Genomic DNA, 28,000 nt, shown 5'->3' with positions numbered 1-28,000 from the left:
TTTCTGCTGAGCTTAGCCGGAGCGTCAACGCCGCTTCATCATTTGTCTGGCCATTTCAAGATACCGCCGGATGAATCTTGCTCGTGGACAGCGGGAACAGCGACGCAGTGCCTCGTTTTCGAGGACATCATCTGCGACGCATCCTCAGCGCCACCTCGGGACCAAGTGACGTCATCATGCCTGACTATAAAGGAACAACTACAGCTCTGCGAGTTCAGTGGGCATGGCAGACCGAGCTTCGGCATGATGTCTAAGCCTTTCTTCTGTATCGCGCAGGCTTTTCTGGTGAGCTTAGCCGGAGCGTCAACGCCGCTTCATCATTTGTCTGGCCACTTCAAGATACCGCCGGATGAATCTTGCTCGTGGACAGCGGGAACAGCGACGCAGTGCCTCGTTTTCGAGGACATCATCTGCGACGCATCCTCAGCGCCACCTCGGGACCAAGTGACGTCATCATGCCTGACTATAAAGGAACAACTACAGCTCTGCGAGTTCAGTGGGCATGGCAGACCGAGCTTCGGCATGATGTCTAAGCCTTTCTTCTGTATCGCGCAGGCTTTTCTGGTGAGCTTAGCCGGAGCGTCAACGCCGCTTCATCATTTGTCTGGCCACTTCAAGATACCGCCGGATGAATCTTGCTCGTGGACAGCGGGAACAGCGACGCAGTGCCTCGTTTTCGAGGACATCATCTGCGACGCATCCTCAGCGCCACCTCGGGACCAAGTGACGTCATCATGCCTGACTATAAAGGAACAACTACAGCTCTGCGAGTTCAGTGGGCATGGCAGACCGAGCTTCGGCATGATGTCTAAGCCTTTCTTCTGTATCGCGCAGGTTAGTTCATATTTTACTACGCTTAGAAGTGATTGCCGCAGTATATTGGTCGTGCCATGCCCACAACAGTGCATTATCATAGCATACAATGTGTATTCTGTGTGTCGGCTTCTTCTTTGCGGGGATGTAGAATTGAACCCTGGTCCACAGACAGCAGAACTTCTGAAAGAACTGTTAGAAGGGCAACACAAACTTACCGCTGAAGTGGCAGCACTTAAGACTCAGCAAAGCACGATGGAAAAGTTAATGTCAGATATGGCGTTACGTTTCGACGAAATCAATAAACAAGGTGCTCGCGTTGCATCCCTTGAACAATCGGTGAATCTTCTGCATAAAAAAATCATTGACCTAGAGGACCGGAGCAGGTGGTCAAATTTGATTGTTTTCGGGGTACAAGAAGGCAGCGACGAAACTGTTACTGATTTGAAGCAAAAAGTCTTGAGGGACATCTTTTTACAGAAACCTAATGTTACCTGCAACTCGGTAGGGAGAATTCATCGGTTGGGCAAACCTAGCAAAAATAGGCCAGTTATAATATATTTTCAAGATTATAACGAGAAACAGGAAGTATTGAAAAACGCATACAAGCTTAAAGGATCGAGAACGTCAGTTCAAAGCGATTTTTCTCCGGACACGCGCAGAAAGCGGAAACTTTTGTGGGAGAGTGCAAAAAGCGAGAAAGAACTGGGCAAGAAAGTAAAACTTATCAATGATAAGCTACAAGTGGATGGACAATTGTTTATGTGGGACGAAAACACTAACTCCAGAATAGAATTAAATACTCGTCAAAGCTCATCCGCCCCTCAATGAATTAGTTCGACTACTAGGAATCTACGGGTTTTAAACATAAACGCGCGCAGCGTAGTGAACAAAAGTGCCCTGCTTGAGGCTACCCTTTTAAATTACGATCCACATGTTGTTGTGATTACTGAGACTTGGCTGCGCGATGACATTGATAGCACAAGCGTTTTTCCACCTTCTTATCAAGTATTTCGACGTGACAGGCCTTCCAGAGGAGGCGGTGTAGCTGTATTAGTCAAACATAGCATACCTGCTTTTCTACTTCGGCAGATTGAAAATTACGAAAGTATCAGCCTAAACTTTCGCTGTTGGGGACGATCCTTTTTACTATTCGCGGTTTATCGTGCACCTCAGTCACCTACGCAGTTCCTAAATGACCTTTATGCGCATATGTCGACTTTTTCTCAGGATAAAATACTTCGCGTTGGTGACTTCAATCTGCCTGGCGTTATCTGGGATTATTCTGCTTACAGTTACGATCAGAATGTCGATTACTTGATTGATATTATGCTAACTAATAACTGGCAACAGATTGTGACGCAGCCGACGCGCTTACAAGAAGATAGTGAAACTATGCTTGATCTCATTTTTATTAGTCGCTCTATTGAAAATTTTGTCCCCTCTGTAAAAAAGGTATTTCGGATCATGAACTTGTATACTTTTCGTGTCCCATGGACCGTTGCGATATTGCCCTTGATAAGACAGTGATTGGAAAGGATTTTTCCCGTGCCAGAGATGAAAGTGTTTTGGACTACTTAGATCACAGGCTGAGTGAATTTGATGGGAATGACGTCGTGGTGCTCTGGAATAAGTTCAAAGAAATGTGCCATTTCTGTCTCGATAACTTTATTCCAAGCAAAGTTAAAAAGAAGTCCAAACGTAATCCGTGGATTACACGAAAGGTACTGCAACTTAAGCGAAAACTAAAAAGGCTAAGGCAACGGCATGCACTTTGCACTGAGATCCAGAACATTCAAGAGGCCCTGAATCAGGCTGTATTCAAGGCTAAGCAACGGTATTTTCAATATACCCTGCCTAGCTTTATGCGCAGTGCACCGGGAAAATTCTGGAACCATCTAGCTAGCACAAAAAACCCATTGACTGCATTGTACACAATGGTGTAACGGTTACTGAGAAGCGATGCATAGCAGAACATTATAATCAATTTTTTCACAGCGTATTTTCAAGTGCCCCGAACCATGTACCCTTCAGCTGTACCCCTTGTTATATTGATCCTGCTGTTATATCGACGAGCGGTGTGGTTTCTATGCTGTTAAATTTAAAAACGAAATCATCACCAGGACCGTATAACATCCCAAATGCCTTTTTGTGCCGCTATGCAGAAATGGTTGCACGTTTTCTAGTGCGCATTTTTGGTGTATCTTTATCTTCAGCCGCCCTTCCCAAAGATTGGCGATCGGCTCGGGTTGTACCGGTGCTTAAGAACGGCGAAGCGACATTAATAACGAACTATCGACCGATTTCCCTTACTTCATCTTGCTGCAAACTATTGGAACATATTATAGCTAACCAGATAAAAGAATTCTTAAGTGACAACAGCATCCTCACACCGGTACAGCATGGCTTTAGGAAGGGGTTTTCCACCGTCACTCAGTTAGCTTCAGTCATCCACAGCTTTGCTAGCATTCTTGATAAACCTGGTCAGATTGATGTTGTATTTCTGGATTTCAGAAAAGCATTTGATCTTGTTTGTCACCATAAGCTAATTGAGAAGCTCCAAATAATAAAACTGCCGCCATACTTAATTAGCTGGATTTCTGCATACTTAACTAAGCGCACACAATTCGTCAGCATAAGCGACTGCTCTTCAGAAGTGCCAGTTACTTCCGGTGTTCCTCAAGGAAGCGTGCTTGGCCCTTTGTTATTTTTAATATATAATAATGATATTGTAGAAGTAATCGCTCAACCCGTTCAATTAAGATTGTTTGCTGATGATTGTGTTTTATTTAATGAAATTAAGTGCCACGAAGACCAAGTCCTCTTAAATTCTACCCTTCAGAGCATTAATTCCTGGTGCCAGCAGTGGAACATGGAGCTCAACATTAATAAAACAGTTTCTATGAGAAGTACTATAAAAAAGTACCCTTTACTGTTTACTTATGATCTTGCATCTCAACCCTTATCCGAAGTCGAGGAATATAGGTACCTGGGGGTTATCATAACGCACGATCTTTCCTGGAATAAACATATCTCTACTACATGTGCTTCAGCTTTAAGAAAACTTGGTCTGCTCAGGCATAAATTAAAAATGGCACCTCCGGAAACCAAGCTGTTGGCTTACAACACCATTATAAGGCCCACACTAGAATATGCGGCAATTGTTTGGGACCCGCACACGAAATGCAACATCGATGCATTAGAAAAAATTCTGCGAGAAGCTGTGCGCTTTATATTTTCTAAATACCGTTCAACACTCTCTCCCTCAAACTTAATGAAAATGAATAATATACAAACACTAAAATTGCGGAGGAAGATTGAAAGGATTAAGTTCCTCTATCTGCTTCAGAATAATCGGCTATCTCTTAATCCGCAGCAATACATACAACCACTAACAGGGCGATTAACAAGGCACCGGCACGCCAAGTCATTAACTCCGCATTTTGCCAGGACAAACACCTTTAAATATTCCTTGTTTCCTCGCACAATAACCGAATGGAATAACTTGCCCATATCGCTTCTTATTGACACTGACAGCATTGAATGCGTTGATAGCTGAACATGCGACAGTTGAAAAGCGTTGTTTGCTCCTTTTTATCTTGTTTTGTTGCAGTGTTTCTGAAATTGTTTAATTCTTTTTTTCCCTGCAATCATTCCAATGTAATTAATTGTTGCTCTTACTGTTTTGCTACTCATGTATTCTTGCATTTCCTTGTTGTTGTCTTTTTCTGTATTTCTGACCCTCCTGCAAGGGCCACTACAAGGCCTGCAGTATTTTCTAAATAAATAAATAACATGCATGCGCCATGCGCCAGACACGCCACAGAAGCGAGCTAGGCCGGCTGCGCATGTGAATGTTTGCCTTTTCGGCGACCCGTCTCTTTTTTTTTTATGTAGCCTGGTTTATTGGGCTCCGGGCGTATCCTTCCTTTCCTTCTGCACGTCGACACTTCAGCACTGTCCTGTTTGACTAGGGCAAGGTGACAAATTTTGTTTGGCAGTATACGTTACATTGCAAGCAATTTAGGCTAAAGTCACGGCGCACCGAGCGGTGTGACGCTGTTAGCGAAAAACAGCTCAGCCATTGTGGGCAGTTAGTTTGGCCTGTACTTAATCGTACTGAAGCATATTTGGGATGCTTTCTCTGACCCGCAACCTTATTGTAACTAATTTCAGACTTTTGCGCACGCTCGCCGCGCCTGGCGTTGTGACAAGAATAGTTTCGCGTGTACCGAATCTTACTGGGACAAGTTTGTGACGCTCTCTCTGACCCCCAACAGTATCGTAACAAATTCCGTATTTGTCGGGGCCCATTTCAGGCATGTTGGCCGCCCTCGCCGTTGGCAGCTCGGCCGGTGTGACGCAGTTCATTTTGCGTGTACTGAATCTTATGGGGCCTGGCTAGTTATGCTCTTGTGCACCCCCTTGCTCCCCGACAAGAACATATACCTGCTTTCGCTACTCGCACTAGTCGATAACGCGACGAGCGATTGCCAATAATGACAACTCGGGAGTTCGTTGCTTGCACCGGCAGAAGGTGCAAAGGATTGCGACGAAGTGATCGAAAACCAGCAACTTGTAAATCGGAAATTCAGTCTCCTAAACGTCTGAAAACAGGCTTTGCACTCACGCATTTGTCTAGAGTGCGAGTAGAAGGCACTCTGCGAGCATCTGGCATGGTCAGGCGCTGGGAGCCTTGTCTTGTGTCCAGCTCTGCGTACATGGCGTTCCATGGCATCTGCTGAGGCCTAGCTGTCCCTTCACTACTTTCATGCGTTTCACCTCTATGAGCTGCTTTCCCATAGGGCCTAAATACCAAAATGACCCATACTTGTAATTTACTTTTTTCAGCTGGTGCCGTCCAGAGGAACTTCGTAGAGGACTAATGCTGCTTACCTGGCGCCACAACATTGGATGAACGCACCAAAAGCACGGAACGAGCATTATATAAAGCGAAGTAAACATTTCTTCATTCTTCACGGCGTCTTACGTCTAGCTCACGTAATTGCACGTTGAACAGAGGAGAGATTTGAGGGAGGCTTGTAAAAATAGCTCTGAGTCTTTATTAAGACCCCTTACCACGACAACGCATGGTTGAGCAGTAGAAGAACAATGCCGTGCCGATTGGAACAGCCAGCCTGACGAGTGCCACCTAGAGTTCAAAAGGTGCGCGCTCAAAACCAAAACCGGAAGTGTGGTTCAGGTGTTAATGTCAGCGGCTTCGTGCGCTAGTCGATTCGTCCACTGTGCCTTATAAGAGTGTCCTTTCTTGTTGAATGCAATTCTGCAGAAGCAGAAGAATGTATACAGTGAATAGTTTTTTTTCTTTATTGGCGCACTTGACAGAACAAGCACGCGAAATGCATATGTAACATCTATTAGCAAGCATCACTGCAATCACATCAAAAGTATCTTAGTTTTGTGATGGCTTCTAACCTGGACAACCATTCTGGAAAGCATTCTTGCTCCTTTTGCACCTCCAGATAGGCGTTTATACTTTCTTGGAAGTACATTCGTGCCGGTCGTGCGCCTGCGTCCCAGTAGTACCCAGTCGTTCTGGCACACCAGAGGCTGTGAAGGCCTGTGGCACCCATCATCACCGTTTTTTAATCGCTAGTTACCTGATGCTGAGGGGATCTTGCGGGTGTTGTGATGTAAGTGCCCTTTCCAAAACATCCCAAGAGAACACTCCTCCCAGAAATGCAGAAAAACATAATCCATAGTCTCGGGATGTTTACAGATTAAAATGCAAGTTTCTCATGGTACGAAAAAAAACTTTTCTTCCACAACTATATTTAGGGGAATGTTCTTGATGAACTTTGAAAAAGATAGTTTCAACCTCTGGTGAAATTTGCATGCTGCTACCCTTTTTAGGACATTGTGGCCTTGGCTTCCACTGTAAAGGGATATCTATAAAGGCAGAGGAAATTCAATATCCCACATATCCCTATACAGCTTTTTTCCGTTGGACGAACTCAGACATTCTTTTAAGAAAAGTATGCTTAAGAGCACAGTGGAGACAACCTCCTGAAAAAAGCCCGTACGGGTTCAGGGAACGCAGTTTCTGGCAGCAATAAATCTCGCAGGGCTTTGCTCCCGCTCTTAAAGGTGAAGCTTACGCATCCTCGAAGCTTTTTTTTTAATTTGAATAAGCTTCGACGTGTTTAGGAAGTGTAGTGCATTAAGAATAAGTTTTTACAGCGAAGCAATGGTGATGGCCGGCGTCCGTAGGCATGGTCGGTGTCAAATCTCAATAAGAAAATTTTTGAGGACGCTTAAGCGCTGAGAATGAGAAACGAGGCGAAGCGTCGCGAAGGAAGAGGGTAGGCGGAGGCGGGCTTCGTTGGCCTCCTCTGGCAGTTGCTACAGGTTCTCTGTGCGCTATTGACGTACCGGATTCGTCTAGTGATCGAGAGGCCCAGCATCGAACGAGAAGGGCGGAGCAGTGACGCGAGTGGTGGCACTCGGAGCGAGAGTCGTCCGTCGCCGAAGTTGTCGCCAAGCGTCGGGCACCAGCTGAACAAGTCCGGCAAAAGGCATGGGCTAGGCGTGCCGGGGAGACTACCGAGAAACGGGCTAGGCGCCTTGGCACCATGCAAACGTTTAGCGCGCAATGCACAAAAATACAATACCACCCATAGGCTTGCGCGTAACCCGCATTCACAATGTCAAACCCCAGTGTAATTTTTTTTCGCTCTTAGCAATAGCGCTCGAGCAGCATTTCAGCCGTCGGTGCCACGGCCGCCATTGTCATGCACTTCCTGAAACCACGGCGCACGCACAACTCGCTCGCGCAAGTCAGGAGATGCGGAGTGCGTTTGGCTGCAAAAACAGTGAAACGGAATCGATGCATGGTCTGCACGGTCAAAGCACCGTTCAATCGTCTTCGTGGCACTTCCAGTATTAAGGGTGACCAGAACAGCACTCTGTCTTCCACTGCTGGCATGAGCGTTGTCGTTATCGCTCAGCGAGCCAACGGTTCAACCGTCCCAGCAGGCCAGCGTAGACGCCAGTGCGCATGTGCGGTACAGCATGTGCAGTGGCGTCTACGCTGGCCCGCTGGCTCGCAGAGCTATAGCTCTCAATTCATGGTGGTGCTGGAATGCTAGCACAGTTCTCGCGTTAAAGTGGAGCCCTTGTTCGAGGCAGCTTTCTTCGCCTTTTTGGTTATATGCATTTGACATGTCAGCAATACCTGTTCCTACTCGTCCAAATTAGAACAGCCTGAATTCACCATCCATCGGGCACTGGTAGCGTGCCCTCGCTCAAATCTTCTGGCGCCGATTTTAATAATACAGCACCATGGCGATACTGTGACTCATAGCACAAACTGCCGCGAGCTTGCTTGGATGGACTGAAAAGAAAAAAAATATGGGATCGAGCTTTTCTTAATGAGAGCAATCGGCTAGCCTCCATCAATAATGATGCGCTCGGTGAGACGACTAGCAGCCACCTGGTCTTATGAACCGTTTCTGGAATTTCTTTCCACATGGCCGACCATAGTACCGTATATATACACAAAACTGTTTGCCACATCCACAAAGCCAGCCGGAAAAGCAGCTTGCTTTTTTTGGAATATATTTTGCGTTTTGTGCAGTTTTCAGGTTTTCGCAGAAACAAGACCCATCATTTTGCAATACAGTCAACAGTTCAAAGATCTATACTTTTAATCTCGAGGTCTACGTATCAACGAGCCAGCGCATCTTTGCAAGGGCTAAACACGTTCAAGTGGTAGGACATGATAGTTTGTATTCTCAAGGAACATCTGAGCATGTTCCGAAAAGTGCATTTCGTGCTAGACTTGTCGAACACAGGAATGGCCTATAGACCATCCTTCACCCTTAGACTATCTTTCGTAGTCATCGTCAGCCGCATGCCTGACCAGAAACTACAAAGTCATCGTTTTTTCAACCTCAATGAACCTTTCCGTACCAGCTAGAATTTTGGAAGTATGAATTTATCATTGGCCCGCATTTCTTTCCCAAGGCCTATTTAAGAACACTCTTTATTCCCTATACGCTTTAAATCGCGCCGTGGTGTGTTGGTTTGATATAACTGTAACAAGAACAATATTTGAAGCGCATTCTTGGTTTCGTTACAGACACATGTAAGCAACACACACACACAAATGAACACACACACATAGTGGCACGCAACTTCGAGCTTTGCAGAGTAACATGAGGAAAGCAGCCGTCGCAAGTCATAGATCCAGCTTGTTAGGTGTCTTACTTACATTGAGAAAGGTCTATTTCCACAACTTCGATCACGTAGCATGTATTTGTGCATGTAATCGCTCTCTCTATGTGATGTATAAGGATGCGTGTCAGCTGGAATGGAATTACAGAAAAAAACTTGCCCTCGCGTAATCGAGAGCAGATGTAAGCATGAAATGGCAACCGGCAAAGCGGATTTATTGGAGATGATATTAGCCACATCTTAAACTCGGTGTTGTGCATGTTTGCAAGGGCACACCCTACCACATCATACCGCACCACACCATACCATGCACTGGCCATGACGGTGGCCAGGTAGAAGAAGGAAACCGGCTAAAGGCGTCACGACAGGCAGCAAACGACGCCAGAGAGACCAAGAGCACTACCCAGGTAGTAGAAGAAAAGCGCTTCAATTAGGTGCGAAGAAATGTCTCAGCAAAACCCGATTCTTGCTACGTAATCTATATACAAGAGGTCACATGTTCGGGCGCCACTGAGCAAAGAGCAGGTTTTCCGGAGCGTTCGCTTGCCAATGCTGGCTGCGTGACGCATTGCTATTTCCTAACTTTTTTCTTCCTCCATGAAGGCAAGCAGCGCATCAAATGCGTCCGGCTTATCATGAGCATGTCTCACTCTGTGTCTGCTAGTCTCCAATGAACCTATTTGATGCCAACTTGGGTTATTGTATATATGCCGTCAGGTCTGTGCCGCTCTTCAATGAACGTGTTTGACCAAGCGTGCGGCATACTCTTCGGCAGTCCGCTTCACCCGTCGAGTCCTCATAGCTTGAAGCTTGGCGTCTACACGACGTCGTTCCCGTTCGGGAGTTTCGCTAACCCGTGCGTTTGTCCTGGCCTCGAGCATCAACGTAGACATGGCGTTCCTTCTGTGCAGGCATAGAGGAGGCGTTGGTGCACGAGTTTCATTTGCGCGTTCATTTCCAATAGCGACGTTTGAACTACACACTTGATTGTCACCTTTTGGCGCTAAGACAAAGTTGCCGCCTGTGCGCATTTGAACGCCGGTGGTCCGTGAAGTCTGCGACGCGTCCGGCGCACCGACAGCGTCGAAGCCGGTAGCGTTTGGCGCACCGCGGATGGTTGCGTCACCGAGACGAGACTTGCAATGAGGTTCTGACTGTGACAGGAAACCATTGCGTCCATATAGACCAGTGCAGAGTATGGCGTGGTGCGGTGTACTCTGGCGGGGTGTGCCGTTGCGAACATGCTCAACACTCATTTTAACATTGTGGCTGGTATCATCTCCAACCAATCTACTTTGCCGGCAGCCTTTTCATGCTTACGTCTACTCTCGATTACGGGAGAGCCAGCATTTTTTATAGGTCCCTGCTTGCAACTTCTTTTCTCGTTAAGCTACAACGTCCGGATCAGTCGAAGCAAGGCTCCCGTTGTCGTTTCACTCTCAGTTGTACCTTCCGTCGAGCCCAGCGCTCCCTGCCATCCAACCGAGATGGACCCGCCGCTTCCATCCATGGGCCATCTAAGAATTGCGACGCGACTTGTTCTGACCTGCTGCTAACCTATCTCTGAGACGAAGAAAAGCACACGCTTTCTGATACGTCTTTGTGATCAGTCTTTCTGGTGCCGTTCCCTATAAACGAAAACGCTAAAGCAGTAAAATCATGCGAGACGAAATAAAAAGGAGAAAGAACTGCGGCCTAACGCATTCAAGCACATTTTATCATTTGCGCATGCAGAAAATAGTACTAATACCGCTCCAGCTAAATCAGATACCGACGGAAAGACAGTAGTCTAATTGGAAGTTTATTGCGAGATGGCAATCATAGCCGACAAATCACGCCGTCTACATGCTTATTGGTATGCGAGAACGTGCGCGATCACTGCTGTAGCCGTTCGTAAACTGTCTTCGTTTGGTTTGAAGTTCCATCCCCTAGCTCGTTAATACATATATATATATATATATATATATATATATATATATATATATATATATATATATATATATATAATGCAAGAAACAATCATTGATAAAATGCACATAAGTTTGCGAAGCTCACATTTTCGTATGAAATAAAAGATTTACGAAAATAGACAAGTTTTTCGAAAAGGTTCAATAAATGGCCAGAGTTAGTAAACTGTGCGTTGAAAAAATAAACCTTGTTAAAGAGATTTTTTTTTCGCTTCTGGCAGGGAACTTGTTGTTTCGGTAGAAAGTAAGCAATAGTTCATTTTTCAAGTACCCGTTACATGCAATGTAAGTCCTCGACTTCGTGAGGAAAAAAGTTGAAAATGCATTACAGACAAGAAGTGTTCGTTTGCTTGTTAGGCTTTGCTCTGCAGATAGCAGAGATTGGCCATTTATTCTCTGTTGCATATTATTGCATGGGTTTCGAAATCCTGTGACTGCTTCATGAAAAAAAAGATGTCTTCCCAATATTGACTTTCGCATCCTAATATCTGCTGCACAGAATAGAACAACTAGAGAAAGATGGCTCTACTCTTAAGCTTCAGCTTATGTAAGTATCGTGAAGACGTCTGTAGATCTGCATTTTGGACGTCCACAGAAATGATTGAGTGTGCTGGAGAACAACAGAACCTTGCAGAGCTAGAACTTGTGTATATAATGGCGGACAGCTGGCGATATTTCTATGTTATTATGCAGCAGAGCTGTGAGATCGCAAATCTGACAATGTAATGGTGTTCTCTCAATTACTGCTGCGGTTTTGTCCACCAATGCTTGATTCCGGTGAGTCATAATCACAAGCCGCAGGCTTTTCAAAAGTATTGAAGAAGGACACTCGAATTCGCCCAACTGCACGCCACCTCAGTTTACAAAAATATCTGCCTCAAGAACAGATAGTAATCAGAAATTACAGATTTGCTGCACAAAAAAAAAAAAGAGAAACTGATCCTGAAAGTCGTTTTCCTTAGCTAACCGCTCGACAGCGCTATATTTAAGACTCAAGTTTCCACTGTGATAAATTTGGTCCTTCAAATTTTCAGTCACCGGTGATCGATTTGAATAGGTGTCTTAACGAAAGAGGCAATATCAGGTGCGGCTGCCCCAGAAAGCGACGCAAGCTAATTTTAGCAGTGTTATGCATAAGCGCCAACTGATGACACTTTAAAAAATAATTTTCTCCAAGCCACGTATAAATTTAAAAAGGCTGGTCGAGTAGAGATTTTTCGAGGGCTTCGACGAGCACATTCTGATGATCATCTTTATTTCACCAAACTCTGTCGGGAGAAGTGTTTCCCAACTGCCTCGCGATCCCAGAGACAAGTACCGGCAGAAGGAAACGTGGCAATTATACAGCCTTATACATTGTGACCCTTCGAGAATGTGACCCGGCCACCAGTGCAAACTTCTGTAGATATAACTTTTTCTTGCTGCAGATGCAGCCTCCAACATTTGTTGTGACATACTGCTCTGGGCTAGAATACGGCACTCAGCGCAATAACTGAGAAATTAAATCTAGCCACGCGGACAGTGTCACGCAGTAGTCATGAGTCAGGCATTTCTTATTTAAATCAAGTTTATGCGTGACACAGTTGCTGCTTGTCTTTTTCCTTACTCCTGGGAGCTAACAATACACGGTTGAAAATTCTACACCGTCAATCGACTGTAGCTCGTACACGTGAACGTACCCTTTGATTAGTATTGTTTATCAAAGATCGAAGGCGACTCTATTTTTCATTGGTTTGCTTTTTTCGGAAATCCCTCGCTAAGTTAGTATTTAAAGGGACACTAAAGGTTACCAGAAACTCAAGTTAAAGTGGTAGAGCAATGTTCTAGAACGTCTAAGGCGTCGATTTAATCGCGAACAGAGCTTTAGTAACCGAGAAATTGAGGTAAATGCATGACACGATTTGAGACCCCCCAGCGACATTCCCGTACTAGCCCGATGACGAAAGGACTCCTCATAATTTGTGTTACTAATACTCAACTACTCATATTAAAAATATCACTTCATTCGATTATAAGACGGGAAAAAATGCTACTTGTCTGCGTCTATTCGATTCTAAGAAAAAATAACATTTTGACGTTACCCTTCAGTAATATGGGTGTTCGAAAGGTTTCGTTTTCGCTCGACTCTGCGCGCTCGACTCTGCGCCGCGCACGCTTTGGCGTTTCAGTACTTTCGTTATCGCGTCGTGCTGTGAGGGTTCTGCTGGCTCGAGAAACTTTCGTTTGGAACAAGCAGCGAGAATGCCACGTCCATGTGATGTCGTGGGAAGCCCTCGTTGCTTTTCCGCGCCGGAGAGCCGGTGTCGAGGCCGCCGTCGTAGTATGTAACGACGCCGGCAGTGCGAGCCCTCAGCAGCAGGTCGCGCTCGTCGGTGCTCAAATCGCTGAAGTTGAGCCCACCATCGCGAGCCAATCTGTCGGTGTCAGGGTCCATTGCGACGAGCGTCGAAGTTTGCGTCATAGAATGAAGTACCAGCTTATGGGCGTCTTGCGCTGGAGTTTGAGGTATAGTAGCGGCGCCTGGTGGCGGTGCGGGAAACGACACCTGGGTCGTGCCAGCTTGGGTCGTGTTGAGCCCTGGCTGTGGCGAAGCACGTTTCTAGGCCGAGTTTTGCGTCGATTCGCACTTTTTTATGCCCTGTTGCGAGTGCGAAAAGGCTCGTCACTTCTCACAGACCACGCCGACCACGCCGACCCCGCTGCGAGCTCGCCGCAGCCTATAGTTTAACGAAAACGAACTCTCCGTGTGCCGTGGGACGTAATGTGGGACGTAATTCGTTTCTCCTTCCGCTCTGCTCTTGAGGTGTAATGACCAGTTGGAATAAGAAGAATAAGAAGAAGCTCGCCAGAGGCGAGCAGGTGTGCGTGGCAGGCAGGGTGATCTCTCCGCTATCACCCTCCTCTGCCACCGCGTTATCATCATCATCCTACGCAGCTGCAGGCGCTGGGGCATCAAAGAAGCCTTCTTTTAAGAAGAGGCAACGACTCCCCCCACTGCCACGTAGCGACTTCAAAATCATCATTCGACCCAAGAAAGGCCTTCAGGTGAAGAGTTTCAGCAACCACCAAATATAGAAAGCCGTCTCGGCCGCCTGCGGAGGGAAAGTTGACGATTCGCATTTCATCGTGCGATTGAGACCCGGTTCCAACATAATTATTGTTAGTACCCCAGATCAGGAGGTCGCGGATATTGCGCGCAAGATCACGCAGATTGTGCTAGGCGGCAACCTTTACGAAGTCAACTCTTACGTTGCGGCACCGGACGGAGTGGCCCGGGGCGTCATTCATGGAATCGACCCGGATACCCCGCCCTAGGAGCTTATGACTCACCTAAGGGTTAGGACCCAAGGCGTGGAAATCGTGCAGGCCCGCATGCTGGGAAAGACCAAGACAGCCTTGATCACGTTAAACTCTCACGTAGTTCCACGATACGTCTACTACTACGGAGGGGAGACCGAGTGCCACACCTACAAGCCCACAAAACAAATCTGCTATGTGTGCCAGCGCATGGGACACCGATCGGACGTTTGTCCTACCCCGAACATCAAAATCTGTCTCGCTTGCGGGACGCGCGACCCGACGGACGGCCACGAGTGCTCGCTCAAGTGCGCCGTTTGCGGCGAAGCCCACGCCACGGGGTCTCGCGAGTGCAAGCAAAAGCTAAAAAACAAGAGCACTACCACCGAGAAGCATCCTCCACCCGGAAGGAGGAAGGAAGACGACGACAATGATGGAGGAAGGCCAAGGCGAAGCCGTTTACGGTGGTTCAGCTCGGAATCCTCGGCGAGCCGCTCGAGGTCCCGGGCCCAGTCCAGGTCAATGTCCCGGTCCCGGTCCCGATCCCGGTCCCGGTCCCAGTCCAGGTCCAGGTCCCGATTCCACTCGGAGTAGCCAACGCTAGGAGAGAAGCAAGGGCAGCGGCAGCCTTCTACCTCGACATCCACGTCTAAACAGAAGAACCAAGCCAACAACACCAAGGTGAGCCGGAATCAGTCTAGTACCTCCTCCGCTCAAAATACCAGTGAAATAAGTAAATGCTCCCCAGAATGTACGCGCATCAGGGAAGAAAATAAAAAACTCAAGTCTCAGGTTAACGACCTAAACCAACGCATGCAACGCTTAGAAGCGTTGCTAAGCAAAACCAGCAACAACACACAGGCAGGGTCGCAAAGCGGAACGATAGGCCACGAGCCCGCCATCTCCATTCCTCCCCCCTCAAGAACCATCACGCCCTCATCGCTCCCCGGTGCGGCCTCGGCAGCGGCAGTCTAGTCAAGTGTAGTCACCCTCGAAGGTATTTATGCTACGATACAACAGATGCTTCACCAGATGGGCGAATTAAACAATAAAGTCAAGGAGAACAGACTAAGCCATGAAGACCTTGAAAGAAGAATACGCAAGGTTGAGTTTGGCTCGCGCAAGCGGGTCGACGACGAGATCAGCAACCCACGCATCAAGGCGTACAGGCGCATAAATAACACGGGTGACGTCAGGGACGCCGACAACTGCGACGGTGGTGGCATGAACGTCAGCAATGGCTAACACCACACGCAGCGCGCCCGAACACCTCGAGATCTGGCAGTGGAATTGTCGCTCTTTCAACAAGAAGGCAAGTTCACTCCAACTCTTCATCCAAAATCACCTATACCCCCCCGACGTCATCTGCCTTCAGGAGGTCGGGAACCAGCCGATCAGGCTACGGGGTTACTACGTAATTAAACACGCGGGATCACCGAAAGTCGCGGTTTTAGTGCACAAAACGGTGACGGCCGTGGGACAACATTATCAACATCATGACATTAATCACGTGCTAGTGGAAGTCCTCCCGCAGAAGAGGGGTAGACGTAGCACTTTCATCCTGAATTTGTACACTCCGCCGAGGGCTCAGAAAGACGACTTCCGCAACATCATTTACGACAGCGTGAGAGCCGCTGGCTGCAACCAGCTGGTAGTTGTGGGAGACATGAACGCTAGACACACGACTTGGGGCTACCAACAAGACACGCAAAAGGGAAGGTCGCTCCTCGATGCGGTTGACCAAATGGACCTCGAATTGATAACCAACCTCTTCCAACCAACCCGAGTAGGCAACAGTGTAAGTCGAGACACGTTTCCGGACCTGTCATTTGTCAAAAACGTAAGAGAATACTCATGGGTGCACCTGGGCGAAACATTGGGCAGCGATCACTATATCCTCAGCATCTCGGTATCCACGCCGAAACTCAAGAGAACAATTGGCGAAATTAGGCTTACGGACTGGGAGGCATTCAGGCACTACCCCCCGCCCGAAAACGGTATAACAGACATAGCGGAATGGATGCAGCACCTTCGGGACGCCCACATCCAAACCACTAAAACCATCCAGCGCACGGTCGAGACGCCCGAAGTCGACCGCCGGCTCTTACACCTGTGGGAAGCCCGTGAGGGCCTCCTCAAACGGTGGAAGCGACAGCGGTTAAACCGGAAGCTACGTCTTCGAATCGAGAAAATAACAGACGAAGCCAGAAATTACGCAAACGAGCTGACGCAGCAAAATTGGGTACAGTTTTGCACCTCGCTCAAGGGTACCCTGAGTACGGCGCAGACGTGGGCCATCCTACGCTGCCTGATCGAGCCCGACAAGGCGAAATCGACAACTAGTCGGACGCTTCTAGAAATCGCTCACAAGTTCCCCGGAAACGACCAGGATTTGATTGACACCCTAAAAACCAGATACCTGGGTAGCGACCCCATACAACCCTGCCTCCTAAAATATGAAGGAGAACCAAGACCAGAACTGGACGCTCCCATCACGGAGGAAGAGGTGTATGCCGCGGCACGAGCCTCACAGCGCAACACAGCTCCCGGAGTTGACAAAATCACCAATGCCATGATTAGAAACCTGAGCCCGATGCACATCCAGGACTTGACCGAATACCTAAACGAGGAACTCTGGAGCAAGGGCCATGTACCGAACGAGTGGAAACACGCGGAAATCGTGACCATTCCCAAACCCGGCAAGAAGCCCGCGATCGACGCCCTGCGTCCCATCTCGCTGACTTCGTGCCTCGGCAAGCTGTACAAGAGGGTCATCGAAAACCGCCTCCAACATTACATGGAGGACGGTGACCTCTTCCGGCACACCATGCTTGGCTTCAGGCCGGGACTTTCGGCTCAAGATGCGTTCCTAATCCTAAGGGAAGAAGTTCTCAAGGGCATCCCGAAGGGAGGAGAACACCTCCTGCTCGCACTCGACCTAAAAGGGGCCTTCGATAACATCTCCCACGAGGCCATTCTCAAGGGACTGAACGACAGCAGCTGCGTGGAGCGCATCTTTAATTACGTTAAATCGTTCCTGACGGGCCGGACGGCAACCATCGGAATAGGCAAGACTCGATCGGATACGATCGACGTGCCGAACAAAGGAACACCGCAGGGGCTGATAATCTCCCCGATTCTCTTCAATGTCGCGATGCTAGCGCTGACCAAAGAGCTGCGGAAGATCCCCGACCTAGGTTACGCCCTGTACGCAGACGACATCACGCTCTGGGCCACCAAGGGCTCTCTAGCGCAAAAAGAGGCGACCCTTCAAGAGGCCGCGACGGCCGTGGAGAGATTTGCGGCAGCGAGCGGGATGCGTTGTGCGCCCGAAAAGTCCGATGTGATCCGGGTGCACGGAGGAGGAATCTACAAGTCTCCCGGCCCTATCGACGTCTATCTAGAGGGCCAGAAGATAACGGAAGGCAATAAGACTATGATTCTGGGTTTTTGGATCCAGAGGAACCTGAAAGCCTCCCACACCATCCAAACCCTAAGGTCGGCCACCAACCAGATCTCGCGGATTATAAAACGAATTACAAGAAGCCGCAAGGGCATGCGAGAAGAGGACACAATTCGCCTCGTCCAGGCTCTGGTAATCAGCAGAATAACGTATAGCATGCCGTATCACTATCACTCGCTGAACAAACGCGACCAAGAACAAGTCGATGCCATCATCAGAGGCGCGTACAAAACGGCCCTGGGTCTCCCTGTCACCACCTCAAACGAGAAGTTAGCGGCCCTCGGGATCCACAACACCTTCGCTGAGCTGTCGGACGCGGTTATGGCTTCGCAAAAGGCCAGACTACAGAACACGGCGGCGGGCAGAGCCATCCTCCACCGGACCGGAACGGCAACGGAGCTCCGTGCCCTCGATGGGCAACGATCACTCCCGCCTGAGGTCAGAGGCAAGATCAAGGCGAATCCGATACCGAAGCACATGAGTCATGAACTCTATAAAGGACGACGCAAGGCTCGCGTCGACAGAGAGGGCCGACAATTCAAGGGTGACCCGTACGTGACGTACGTGGACGTGGCGGCGTACCCTGTGGGGGGCCTCTTCGCGGTAGCCGCCGTGAACGGGAGAGACAACTCCTTGACTCTCGCGGCCTCCGTGAGGGCAGAGACCCCAGCTGCGGCTGAGACCATAGCCGCGGCGCTGGTAATAAAGCAAGAAGACAGGGTAGGCAGGGCAGTCCATGTCGTTACCGACTCGCAACAGGCCTGCCGTAACTTTACGAACGGACGAACACCGCTGCTGGCGGCTCAGATTCTAGGCCCGATGCTGCAAGAATACCATCAAATCACGTGGACGCCGGGTCACGCGGTTCTGGAGGGGAACGAAAGGGCGAACGCCCTAGCTCGAGCGTTAATCAACCGAGCGGGCCAAGACCAATCGCCTCATCAATCCCCACCCTTTACCTTCATGCCCCTGCCATCCAATTATTGCGACCGACTGGAGATCCAGCGACTCAACCGCAGGATTTATCCCCCGCCTCACAAAAAGCTGAGCACTGAAGATGCCGTAGCTCTCCGACATATACAGACCAACACATTTCCAAACCTACACAGATACAGTGAAATGTTCCCACATACATATCGCGGCATCTGCCCCTGGTGCGGCGACACACGCCCTACACTCTTTCACATCTCGTGGGGGTGCGAGGGCAAACCTCAACACTTAAAGACGCCTAGCACGTCATTTGAGCGGTGGGAGGTACAGCTGACCGGCGATACCCTGGCGGGACAAGAAGCTCTCGTCCAGCAAGTACGTCGAGCAGCCACGGCCAGTGGAGTCCTGGAATGAGGACCCCACCCACTCGACCTCAAGAGCAACCACCTCGGTGGTCCGAATAAATGTTTTTTTCTCTCTCTCTCTCTTCTCATTCCGCTAGCCACCATACTCCCGCTTTCGCTCTGCTGTCGGCTCTGTCTTGGCTCTGTTTCTGGCCGCGCGCTTGCGTTTTGCGCAGAAAAGCCGTAGCGCCGTCTGCGGACGCCGTTCTACTCACCGATGGCGTAACGTCACTATGAGACCATGATGTCAGTACTCCTCGATCGGAGGGCGGGCGATTTGAACTGCGCTAGAGGTACGCGAACGCTTCAGAACGCATTTTATCTTAAAATAAGTATCACCTTGGCACGAAACAAGCGTTTCGAGGTTTCTGTGATGGTATTTCAACAGTCCACGTTGACGTAATAGTAACCTTTAGTGTCCCTTTAAGCACCGCAGAAGTTCACCACTACGCAAACCTACCGATAGCATACCTAATATGGCTACTAGTCAGCAGGAAATCAAAAATGTTTTCCTGAAACCTAAATCATGTTTCTTCGTGAGTGTAGACTTAACAGCGACGCGCTTTAATTCGTTTTATTTTTGTAGAAACTGCCTTTGTGCCTATCGATCGCTTGCAGAAAATATGATTGCTCAGAGATCAGCGCTTTTCTCTAGTAGTTATCAATTGCCATGCGCCTAAAACACGTTGCCCTTTGAGACACCTAATAGTTACAAACGTCACATCGTGCTCGTTACAACAGTTTTTGCAATCTAGGATGTGCCAGCAAATAAGGAGTCAAATCCGCACGCGGAGTATCGGATACACCCAGCCAGGTGCTCAGACATATGGATCGCAAAATGTTTTCGACAGCGCAAAACTTCTTGCGCAATGACAATTTCAGCGCTCTATAAATGGTCGAGGGAGAAAATAATTCAACGATGGAACTGCAGTGCAGCCTAAATTTTTCAACCACTAAAAAACACGGCTCGTTTAACTACTTCGAGATGGTTTCTGTGCCACTTTCATGGTAATTTTTGAAGTAATGAGCGTCAAATCTTCGGCGTTGAAGTATACCATTCATATATAAAATGGATGTCTCAAATGGATGGCAGCTGCGATCAGGTTGGATTTGTAGCCTTCGCTCATCTTTACCAAAACCTTCCACAACGTGCCTGTCACTAGAGAAATTACCTTGAAAACTGATTTTTCTTCTGCGCCTTATCTGTGCGTGATTGCTTTTCTGAGGTGAAAACATTTTAACCAGCGTCAAAATAACGACAAAATATCCGGCTCTCCACTGTATCATACGTGAAACAATTATAATGACGGAGTCACTTTGCGCTGAAGCTGTCCGTTGATATCGGCAATAAATGCGGATTCTGTGACACATGAAGTCGACCCTACGAAGCCCAATGTGTGGAGTGAGTCAGGCTATATACGAAATGCACAAGAACGTATACATATTTGTTCATTTGAACGTGGTAAGTATTATATAGCGTTGCCCAAAGTGTGACAGGTAATGAAAGGTGTAGTCCTTTCATTAGACGACTTGGACGCACGTTTGGAGGCACGTTGTAAATAATTCCCGATCCGCACAATTTGTATATTAAAGGCACTTTCAAGGTACATGACTGTCTCATCTCGTCCACAAAGCATGCATTCCGTCCCTTCGGCACATTGAAGCCTTCCGCGAGCTAGAGAATTAGTGGAAATTAGCCGGGAAAGAAATTGCACTTTCTTTCATAGTTCAAAACAGTAACGCGATAGCTGGCACAATATTGTACCTAACGTGTCTTGTACTGTTTCGAGTGATATTGGTTGCTGTAGACATTGGCAAAATCAAAACGAACAATTCAAGAAGAGGAAAACTTCACTTACTGTGTGCCGGTTCTCCTCCCTCCGTAGCATATTCATTGTACTTCCATCTGGCAATTAAGACTTAAACTTATCAACATAAAACCTACTGTCCTATACTCCGCGTCAATTGCGGGCCAGGCACAGGTCTAGTACGCATTCACGAACAACTTTTGGTGGAAACGAAGAGAAAGCTGTATGGGCAAATTCGTCTCTTCTAACATATGTGCAGAATCTTAAGATTCTGCACATAGGTTAATGAAATAAGATCTTTGAGCCCGTGTCTTTCTCCCAGCGCAGTCTGTTAGCGAGACAAGCTGACATTGGAGAGCTGTTGTGTGAGCTTAAAAGTTGTGCTTAGGCACTATAAGTGTGTGTTTCAGCAAGCAACAAAGGCGGGTCTTCGTCATCTCCTTCAGCATGCTACGGAAAAGCACGACGCGTCAGCTTCACTAAAATTCTCACAGGAGTTTCCGAGGCTTTGTTCTGACGCGTGGGGTAAGTACACACTACGGAATGCTCGTAGAAGTGCAAGTTCCAATTTCGCGCCTATTTGCTCCAGTGCGCTGACTGGAGGCGCAGAGGTAGAAGGCGCACCAACGTGGCTGCATTTCCGGTTTCAAAAATCTGTCGTTAGGGTCTCTCATATTTTATTTATTTTCCTCGATGTCCATAAGAATACTTTCGATTTAATATAAGAGATGCTGAGTAAGCATACCTGTCACGTGTGACGGATTCGTGTTTGGCCAAACGTGCAGGCGCGAGTGTATTTTATCGTAATTTGGTGTTTTAAATAAAATGTTTCTCTTCTCCAGCTTAAACAGACCGGGATGAGAACGTCCGAAGTTTCAATGGGCGCTCTTATTCGTCCACGATTTACTTCGTAGCCTTCACGTCATTGGCACAGAGTGTTGTTCTCGGGCATAGCAGCTAAGCATCCATTCATGGAGGGGACCATAAGGTTACGCTGCGAGGGGTGCCCTATTGCGGTAGATCAAACTTTTTTAACGAACATATTGTTTTCTTGAGGGTGTGTTTCATTACATCCGGCGTGGCCAATCCCGCTCGTGTGTATATGAACCATAGTTTTAGGCCAGAACAACAACGCATATAAACCTAGTCATCTTTGTTTAGGTAACTGCCCTGGTTCCCTAGTAGTGCGGTAGCGGAAAGACGCAGGTCCTTCCAGTCAGTTGTATTTCGTTTCTTCCCACTGAATTTATTGCTAATCGAAGCATTTAGTATTCATTATCAGCAACAATCAATCTTTATTTACACTGCAGGACGGACGCCTCTCCCTGCAATCAACAATTACCCTTGTCTTACGCTAGCTGATTCCAACTTGCACATGCAAATTTTCTAATTCCATCACTCAACTTGATTTTCTGCCATCGCCGACAGCGCTTTTGTTCCCTTGGTACCAAATCTGTAACTCTAATGGTCCAGCGGTTATGCATACTCTACGCATTACATTACCTGCCCAGCTGCATTCGTTTCTCTTAATGCCTCCTAGAATACCGGCTATCCCTGTTTGCTTTCTCATCCACTCCGCTCTCTTCCTGTCTTCTAGCGTTACGGCTTACACCTGACACTAGGAAACAGGAAAAGAGCAGTGTTGTTCACAGAGCAAATAGGAGATTACTAGCATTTAGCAGTGACGTCTATTTCGAAATCCAGAAAACCTTCAGGCTGCTTAGTAAACACGCGTCAAGTTGCCCTTACATTGCCCATGTAAAAACTGGTAGAAGTATCGCTGCATGCATGTATTTCGCTTTGTCTGGAATCGCAAAATTCACTTTCCCTGCGCAAGGTGAATTCCACCCACGATTGCATACTCATAACCGCCTCGCCATGCTGAAAAGGATACTTGTTCAATACAGCACTAACACCACAATAACGGCACCTACGCGTGCTCGTGGCCGTTCACGTAAACAAGGCTTTGAACAGATGTGCGATGACGCAGGCATCTACGGCACAAGAAGCGATGGTAGGCAGGCGTCCGTGCACTTAATTTTATTCCAACTTGTCTTAGGGATCGCACTTTCACTGTTCGGGTAACAGAGTGCAGTCTACACCATTGGCATGGCAGAGAGATATGTGTGCCATGGGCGCCCACATTGAGTGCGAAGTTGCCCAGTCCACTGACAGCTGATCTCACTTATTGATTACGCAACATTAGTACCTACATTTCAGAATATGCATAGTTGGTATTACCCTGTCTACAAGGGAAGGCGATTAACGAACCAGGAATATATATTTCAGGTGCCATCAATGCCATAGACAGTTTTCTAACAAAAAGGCTATGCCGTCATGACGGGAGAAAATGCAATACATGCAATGCAATAAAATGCAATACGCAATACATTATTTTGTACAGTTCTCGTTCATGCAGAGCAACACTTCAGCCTTTAATATGGCCGGCATGTTCTCAAGGATAACCGTGGGAACCACCACAGATGCAACAGAATTCGGGAACCCCTAAGCAAGAGAAGGCACCGCGTTGCACACCTAATCAAGCAGCTATCATTCCGCTCCGACGGGCCTCAGGTAAGCGTGAACCAGGAGCTGGTCCCGGCACTGCTGCAATTCATGGTTATCAGTGCAGGGCTCCTAAACGCGAGCAGTGCTACAAGCTCAACAAAGGACAATAACACTGACTGGAGACACCGCAACGAGATCAATCAAACAGAATTGAAAAAAAACGAACCATACATTATACGGTCCCCCAAAACAACTTCTTGACACTGTAAGCGCCGCCATGAAATAGAGATTTCTTTATTTGTGGTGAACTCAGGGCCAAAAGCGATAAAGGAGGAAGAGGGGCATTTAAGCGAGGCTAACTAATGCATCGCGAAGTGTGGTATCAATGCAGTGCAGCAAGGAGCTAAAAACCACAAGACGACCGAAACGAAAGCGTGGTTATCAGAAATGCGTAGGTAAATCTACGCCAACAAATCACGACTACATCGACAAGTGACAGGAAGATACAGGTTAAATGCTTGTTCAAAGCAAAACCAGCGTCTATATTGAGACGATGAAGAGATAGCGTCACGCTGGAAAGTTCAAGCCAGCGGAAAGCCCTCCCCCGGCCCGAACTTTCAACGAGTAAAGCATACAGAAGCCGACAACGCACTGCACAAACGGCCATCAGAAAGATGTTTAACTTTATTTGTCGGTGGAGGTCATCCCCTTAAACTCAGTTCTGAGAAGCTCATTATAGAGAAATGCACGTGGTATGACCTCACCGAGCTTCGTATCAGTAAACCTTGTCTCTTTTTCGGTCATAAATGTCGTTTCACTTCAATACCTGAAAAATTGGAGGACGCTTAAGCTTCGCCTTCAAGAGTGGAACGCGATAGCGTTCCCGTCGACCCGCCAATGGGTGTAAGACAATGGGCTACAGGGCAGCCATCACTTACGAGGCGCCCCGCATCAGACGCGGTGAGCGTCGAGCCATATGGTCGAGCAACGCGGCGTTCGGCGCAGCAACGAAACGTGCGCCTGAGCAAGCGGAGCGAACCAAAAAACTCGGTATCCCGGAGGGGGAAATGATGCACGCCAGCCAAACGCCGTGATCGGCACGGGCAGAGAGATAGAGAGATAGTGATCTAAAGAAAGGAAGGACGCTTGATTCTACAGAGGGAGCAAGGCGAAGCGTTGTAAGGGGAGAGAGTCCGAGCCGCGACAGCTCCAATGCGCGCGTGGCGCGCCATCTGTCGGGGCAGCGCCGTACATGGAGAGGAGGGGGTCTTCTGTGTTTGCCGCAAGATGGCTCTCCGTGTGCGGAAAACGCAGAAGAAATTCAGCGAAACGCACTTCGCTACTCGTGTAATTGCGACTTCTGTAAGTTACATGTTCATAATTACCGATATACACCACAGTATAACTTTCCACGGCTCGTTTCGAAGGCAACACCGCATTCACTAGAGGCGCGTTTGTACCTTTTGGAAGCATCGAAATCGTGGCTGAGTGGTAGCGTCTCCGTCTCACACTCCGGAGACCCTGGTTCGATTCCCACCCAGCCCATCTTGGAAGTTGCTTTTTATTTATGGAGTTCCTTGCGTGATTTATCGCTCACGGTCAACGCCGCAAAACGCCGACACCGACACCGACGCCGACGACACCGGCTTTTCTGCGACACGAGCTCCTTAACGCTATCGCGTTAATATACAAAACACCCACAGCGACCCAGCGTCTAAGACCACGTTGAGACTGAGCAATCCCGAAGCCCGCCATAAAATATTGCCGCATAATTTGCAAAATTGTTTATCAGGAAATGGAGCTTAAGGCACTCTCCAGCCAGCATGTTGCGGCTTCGCAACCTAATTGCGATAGCTGAATCGGCATGCAGCCTAATTTATTCTTTTTATTTAATATGTAGGTATGCCTTAATCTTTCTTTTGCCTACCTATCAACTGACGACATCGCAGCAAAATAAGGCCTGAGAAATAAATACGACGCATCTTCTTTAGACAGTAGGTATAAAAGCAGGTAGAGGAGCTCTGTCCAGAGGTATCAATCCTTCCGAGCACCTGCCGGCTCCCTGAAATCCGCTCGACCATGATCGCCGTATGTAGTCCCAACTGACGTTGTTATCAGGATAGCATGTTAAAATTGTAGCGTCATTGTAACAGAATGCCAGCTACTTCGAGTCCAGTGACGAGTTTATGTGCTCAAGCAGTCTCCTTCGTTTGTTTAGCGGCTCATTCCACTTGAATATCATGCCATCCCTCCCGAATATAATTCATAACTCTCAAATGGGGGCATGGAAGACAACCATCATTTCTCGAGGTTGTCCTAACAATACTTTCTCATAAATCAGTACCAAGCGCATCTCTCTTTGGCAGTGTACAGCGTTAATGTATGGTTTGCTTCTCATGCATACTGAAAGTAAAGACACCGAAGACGAACAAAGGCAAGCAGATGGAGGGCTTGAAGCATTTCTCCGCCTTGTTGCACTGGCTAACTCTTCAATCCTACTTTCTTTTTGGTTTTTGCCTCCTGGCGCCTTGGTTGTGTGTATTTAACCATAATATGTGCCGCTTCAGGTCCTCTGCCTCCTTGCTGCTCTCCTTGGCAATGCCATGGCCGTGTACATCCCAACTTACGGCGTGCCTGCGGCTGGCTACCCCGGCGTACCTGTTGCCGGCTACCCCGGCGTGCCAGCGGTCACGAGTGTGCATGCCGCTCCCGTTGCCGCACTCCAGACCATCCACCAGGGCGTGCCAGTGAGTCCCACTGTCCACAACGTGGCTGCCCCATACGGCTACCGCACAACCGGCGTTAGCTACAGCCACAGAGTCGACGCCCACCCAGTGCGCGCTCGCTACGCGTACGGCCTCACGCCTTACGGCCTCGATTACGGATACGGGCTTGGCACCTACGGATACCCCACCGTGCTGAAGATATGGTGAGTGGAGCCAAAGATTGTCTTCATGACTACGCTTTATGTTTTGTGCTAGAAGTTTCGCAACCGTTCACATAATAACAACGAAGGTAAATCTTACTTGCTGATCATTTCGTGGATTCTATATTTGTTTCTTAAATAAATACTGGAAAAAGCTCTTTCCAAATATGTCTGTTATAGGTACTCATGAAAAAGCTCATGCATAATATTGTTGGCCCTTATAAAGCCGAAAATCTGCAATAGCTTAAAAACTATGCAACTTAACGAAATCGCTTTTAAAATTATATCCTCCTATAGCTTGACTAATAATTCTGTGGTGTATTGGCTTGCCATGCAATGTTAGTTTCAAATACTTACACTCCTGAATAAGGTGTATATCGGCTATACTGCACTTGGTACCACCTCACCGAGCTTCTTAACAGTAAACTTCTACTTTTCGGTCATAAATGTGACTGGCCCTAGCAGAGTACTTTTCATTTCTTTGTGATAAGATTCACCTGCGTCCTACGTTTATCAATAAATTGAAAGTCTGGCAGCAAGAGCTTATACGTAAGTTCTCATCTAAGCTTATCCGATTAACATGGAAGGTACAAAATATTTGAATATCCCAGCACTTCTGAAGTATATATCATGGTCTGTAAGGGCCTTTTCGATAGACTCCGCCGCAAAGAGACAAGCGTATTTGTTCATGATGCCAGAATACTCATTTAGATACTTTCTTCGGTTTGGGAAAAATTCGGCCGTCCTTAATATATCCGGCCTATAGTATGACAAAGCGAAAGCAGCTTTTGTGTCATTCCCATTCACAAGAAATTATTTTCGTTTTATGGTATTTTTATTAACAAAGTACATTCACGTTCATACACATTGTAACATACACCAAGAGCACCAAAAATAAAACTGCAAGTGGAACCACCAACGAATGCACATTAATATTTTTTTAACCATAGAGAAGTAGCTTCATGCTTATTTGTATGGTGCTTGTTTTCACACCAAGCTTGTTGGTGTGCTTTTATTTGCGGGACCGAGCACTCATGGTCTCTTAAGTGAAAGTTAAAGAGATTGTCTTGAATTCCAACTCTTCGGACTCTTCGTGAAGCTACAAAAAACCTTAATTCCTTTCATTTTCTTATATGTAATATTTCTTTTTATCTTTCAGAGGCAAGATAAAGCCTTCGAATGTGTTTCTTCTACAAAGTTATCTGACAAACAACTGCGGCGAGACACCTTGAGAAGTACAGGATTTTGAGAGATATGTCACATGACATTTTTCTACCCTGAAAAAGAAATAAAGCCAAGCAACCAATCTGGTGTTTTTCTTGCGCTCTAAATTGTGTGTCCTCTTTATTCAATTCATGCGCTAGCTTAGCGATGCTGTCTTGCGCGGTTAAATAATGTATCTCCCAGTCAAAGAAAAGCAGGTGTCGCTCAATAAAAGCCTAGATTCATTGTTTAGCCCTGTAGCACTGAAACATTTTCAAAGCGAAGCTCTTGGGCACACGCTCCTTCGTTGAGCGTCGGCGTGCCTCGGCGTCGCTTCTCGGCGTGACCGAGCGAACGAGCACAGCGAAAGATGAAAGCGAACGTGGCCCGCAGTGGCGGGATGAAAGAAATGAGGCAGAAACTGATCTGTGAGTTGTGCAAGTATGCATAAGCACTGTGTCACTTGCTCATCTCCACGTAGGGCG

General features: G+C 47.6%; 1 protein-coding gene across 3 annotated transcripts; it reads left to right on the top strand.

Moving 5' to 3' along the window:
- The first annotated feature begins 5 nt into the window (after positions 1-5).
- LOC135910933 (shematrin-like protein 1) lies at positions 6-27,625 on the top strand. 3 transcript variants are annotated; one of them, XR_011511827.1, is made up of 5 exons: positions 6-212; positions 277-834; positions 5,665-5,770; positions 25,954-26,315; positions 27,472-27,625. XR_011511827.1 is itself a non-coding variant. In XM_070533026.1 (3 exons), coding segments are annotated over exons 1-3 (372 nt in total). In that variant the 5' UTR covers positions 25,433-25,465; the 3' UTR covers positions 27,473-27,625. The 3 variants fall into 3 exon arrangements, 1 of the variants encoding a protein (XP_070389127.1); XR_011511828.1 differs by lacking the exons at positions 6-212; positions 277-834; positions 5,665-5,770 and adding an exon at positions 19,342-19,363; XM_070533026.1 differs by lacking the exons at positions 6-212; positions 277-834; positions 5,665-5,770 and adding an exon at positions 25,433-25,474.
- Positions 27,626-28,000: the final 375 nt, after the last annotated feature.

The sequence above is a fragment of the Dermacentor albipictus genome, chromosome 2 (genome assembly GCF_038994185.2).
Source record: "Dermacentor albipictus isolate Rhodes 1998 colony chromosome 2, USDA_Dalb.pri_finalv2, whole genome shotgun sequence".
Taxonomy (NCBI): domain Eukaryota; kingdom Metazoa; phylum Arthropoda; class Arachnida; order Ixodida; family Ixodidae; genus Dermacentor; species Dermacentor albipictus.
The sequence above is the reverse complement of the archived record's forward strand: the minus strand, read 5'-3'. Positions and strand labels throughout refer to the sequence as shown.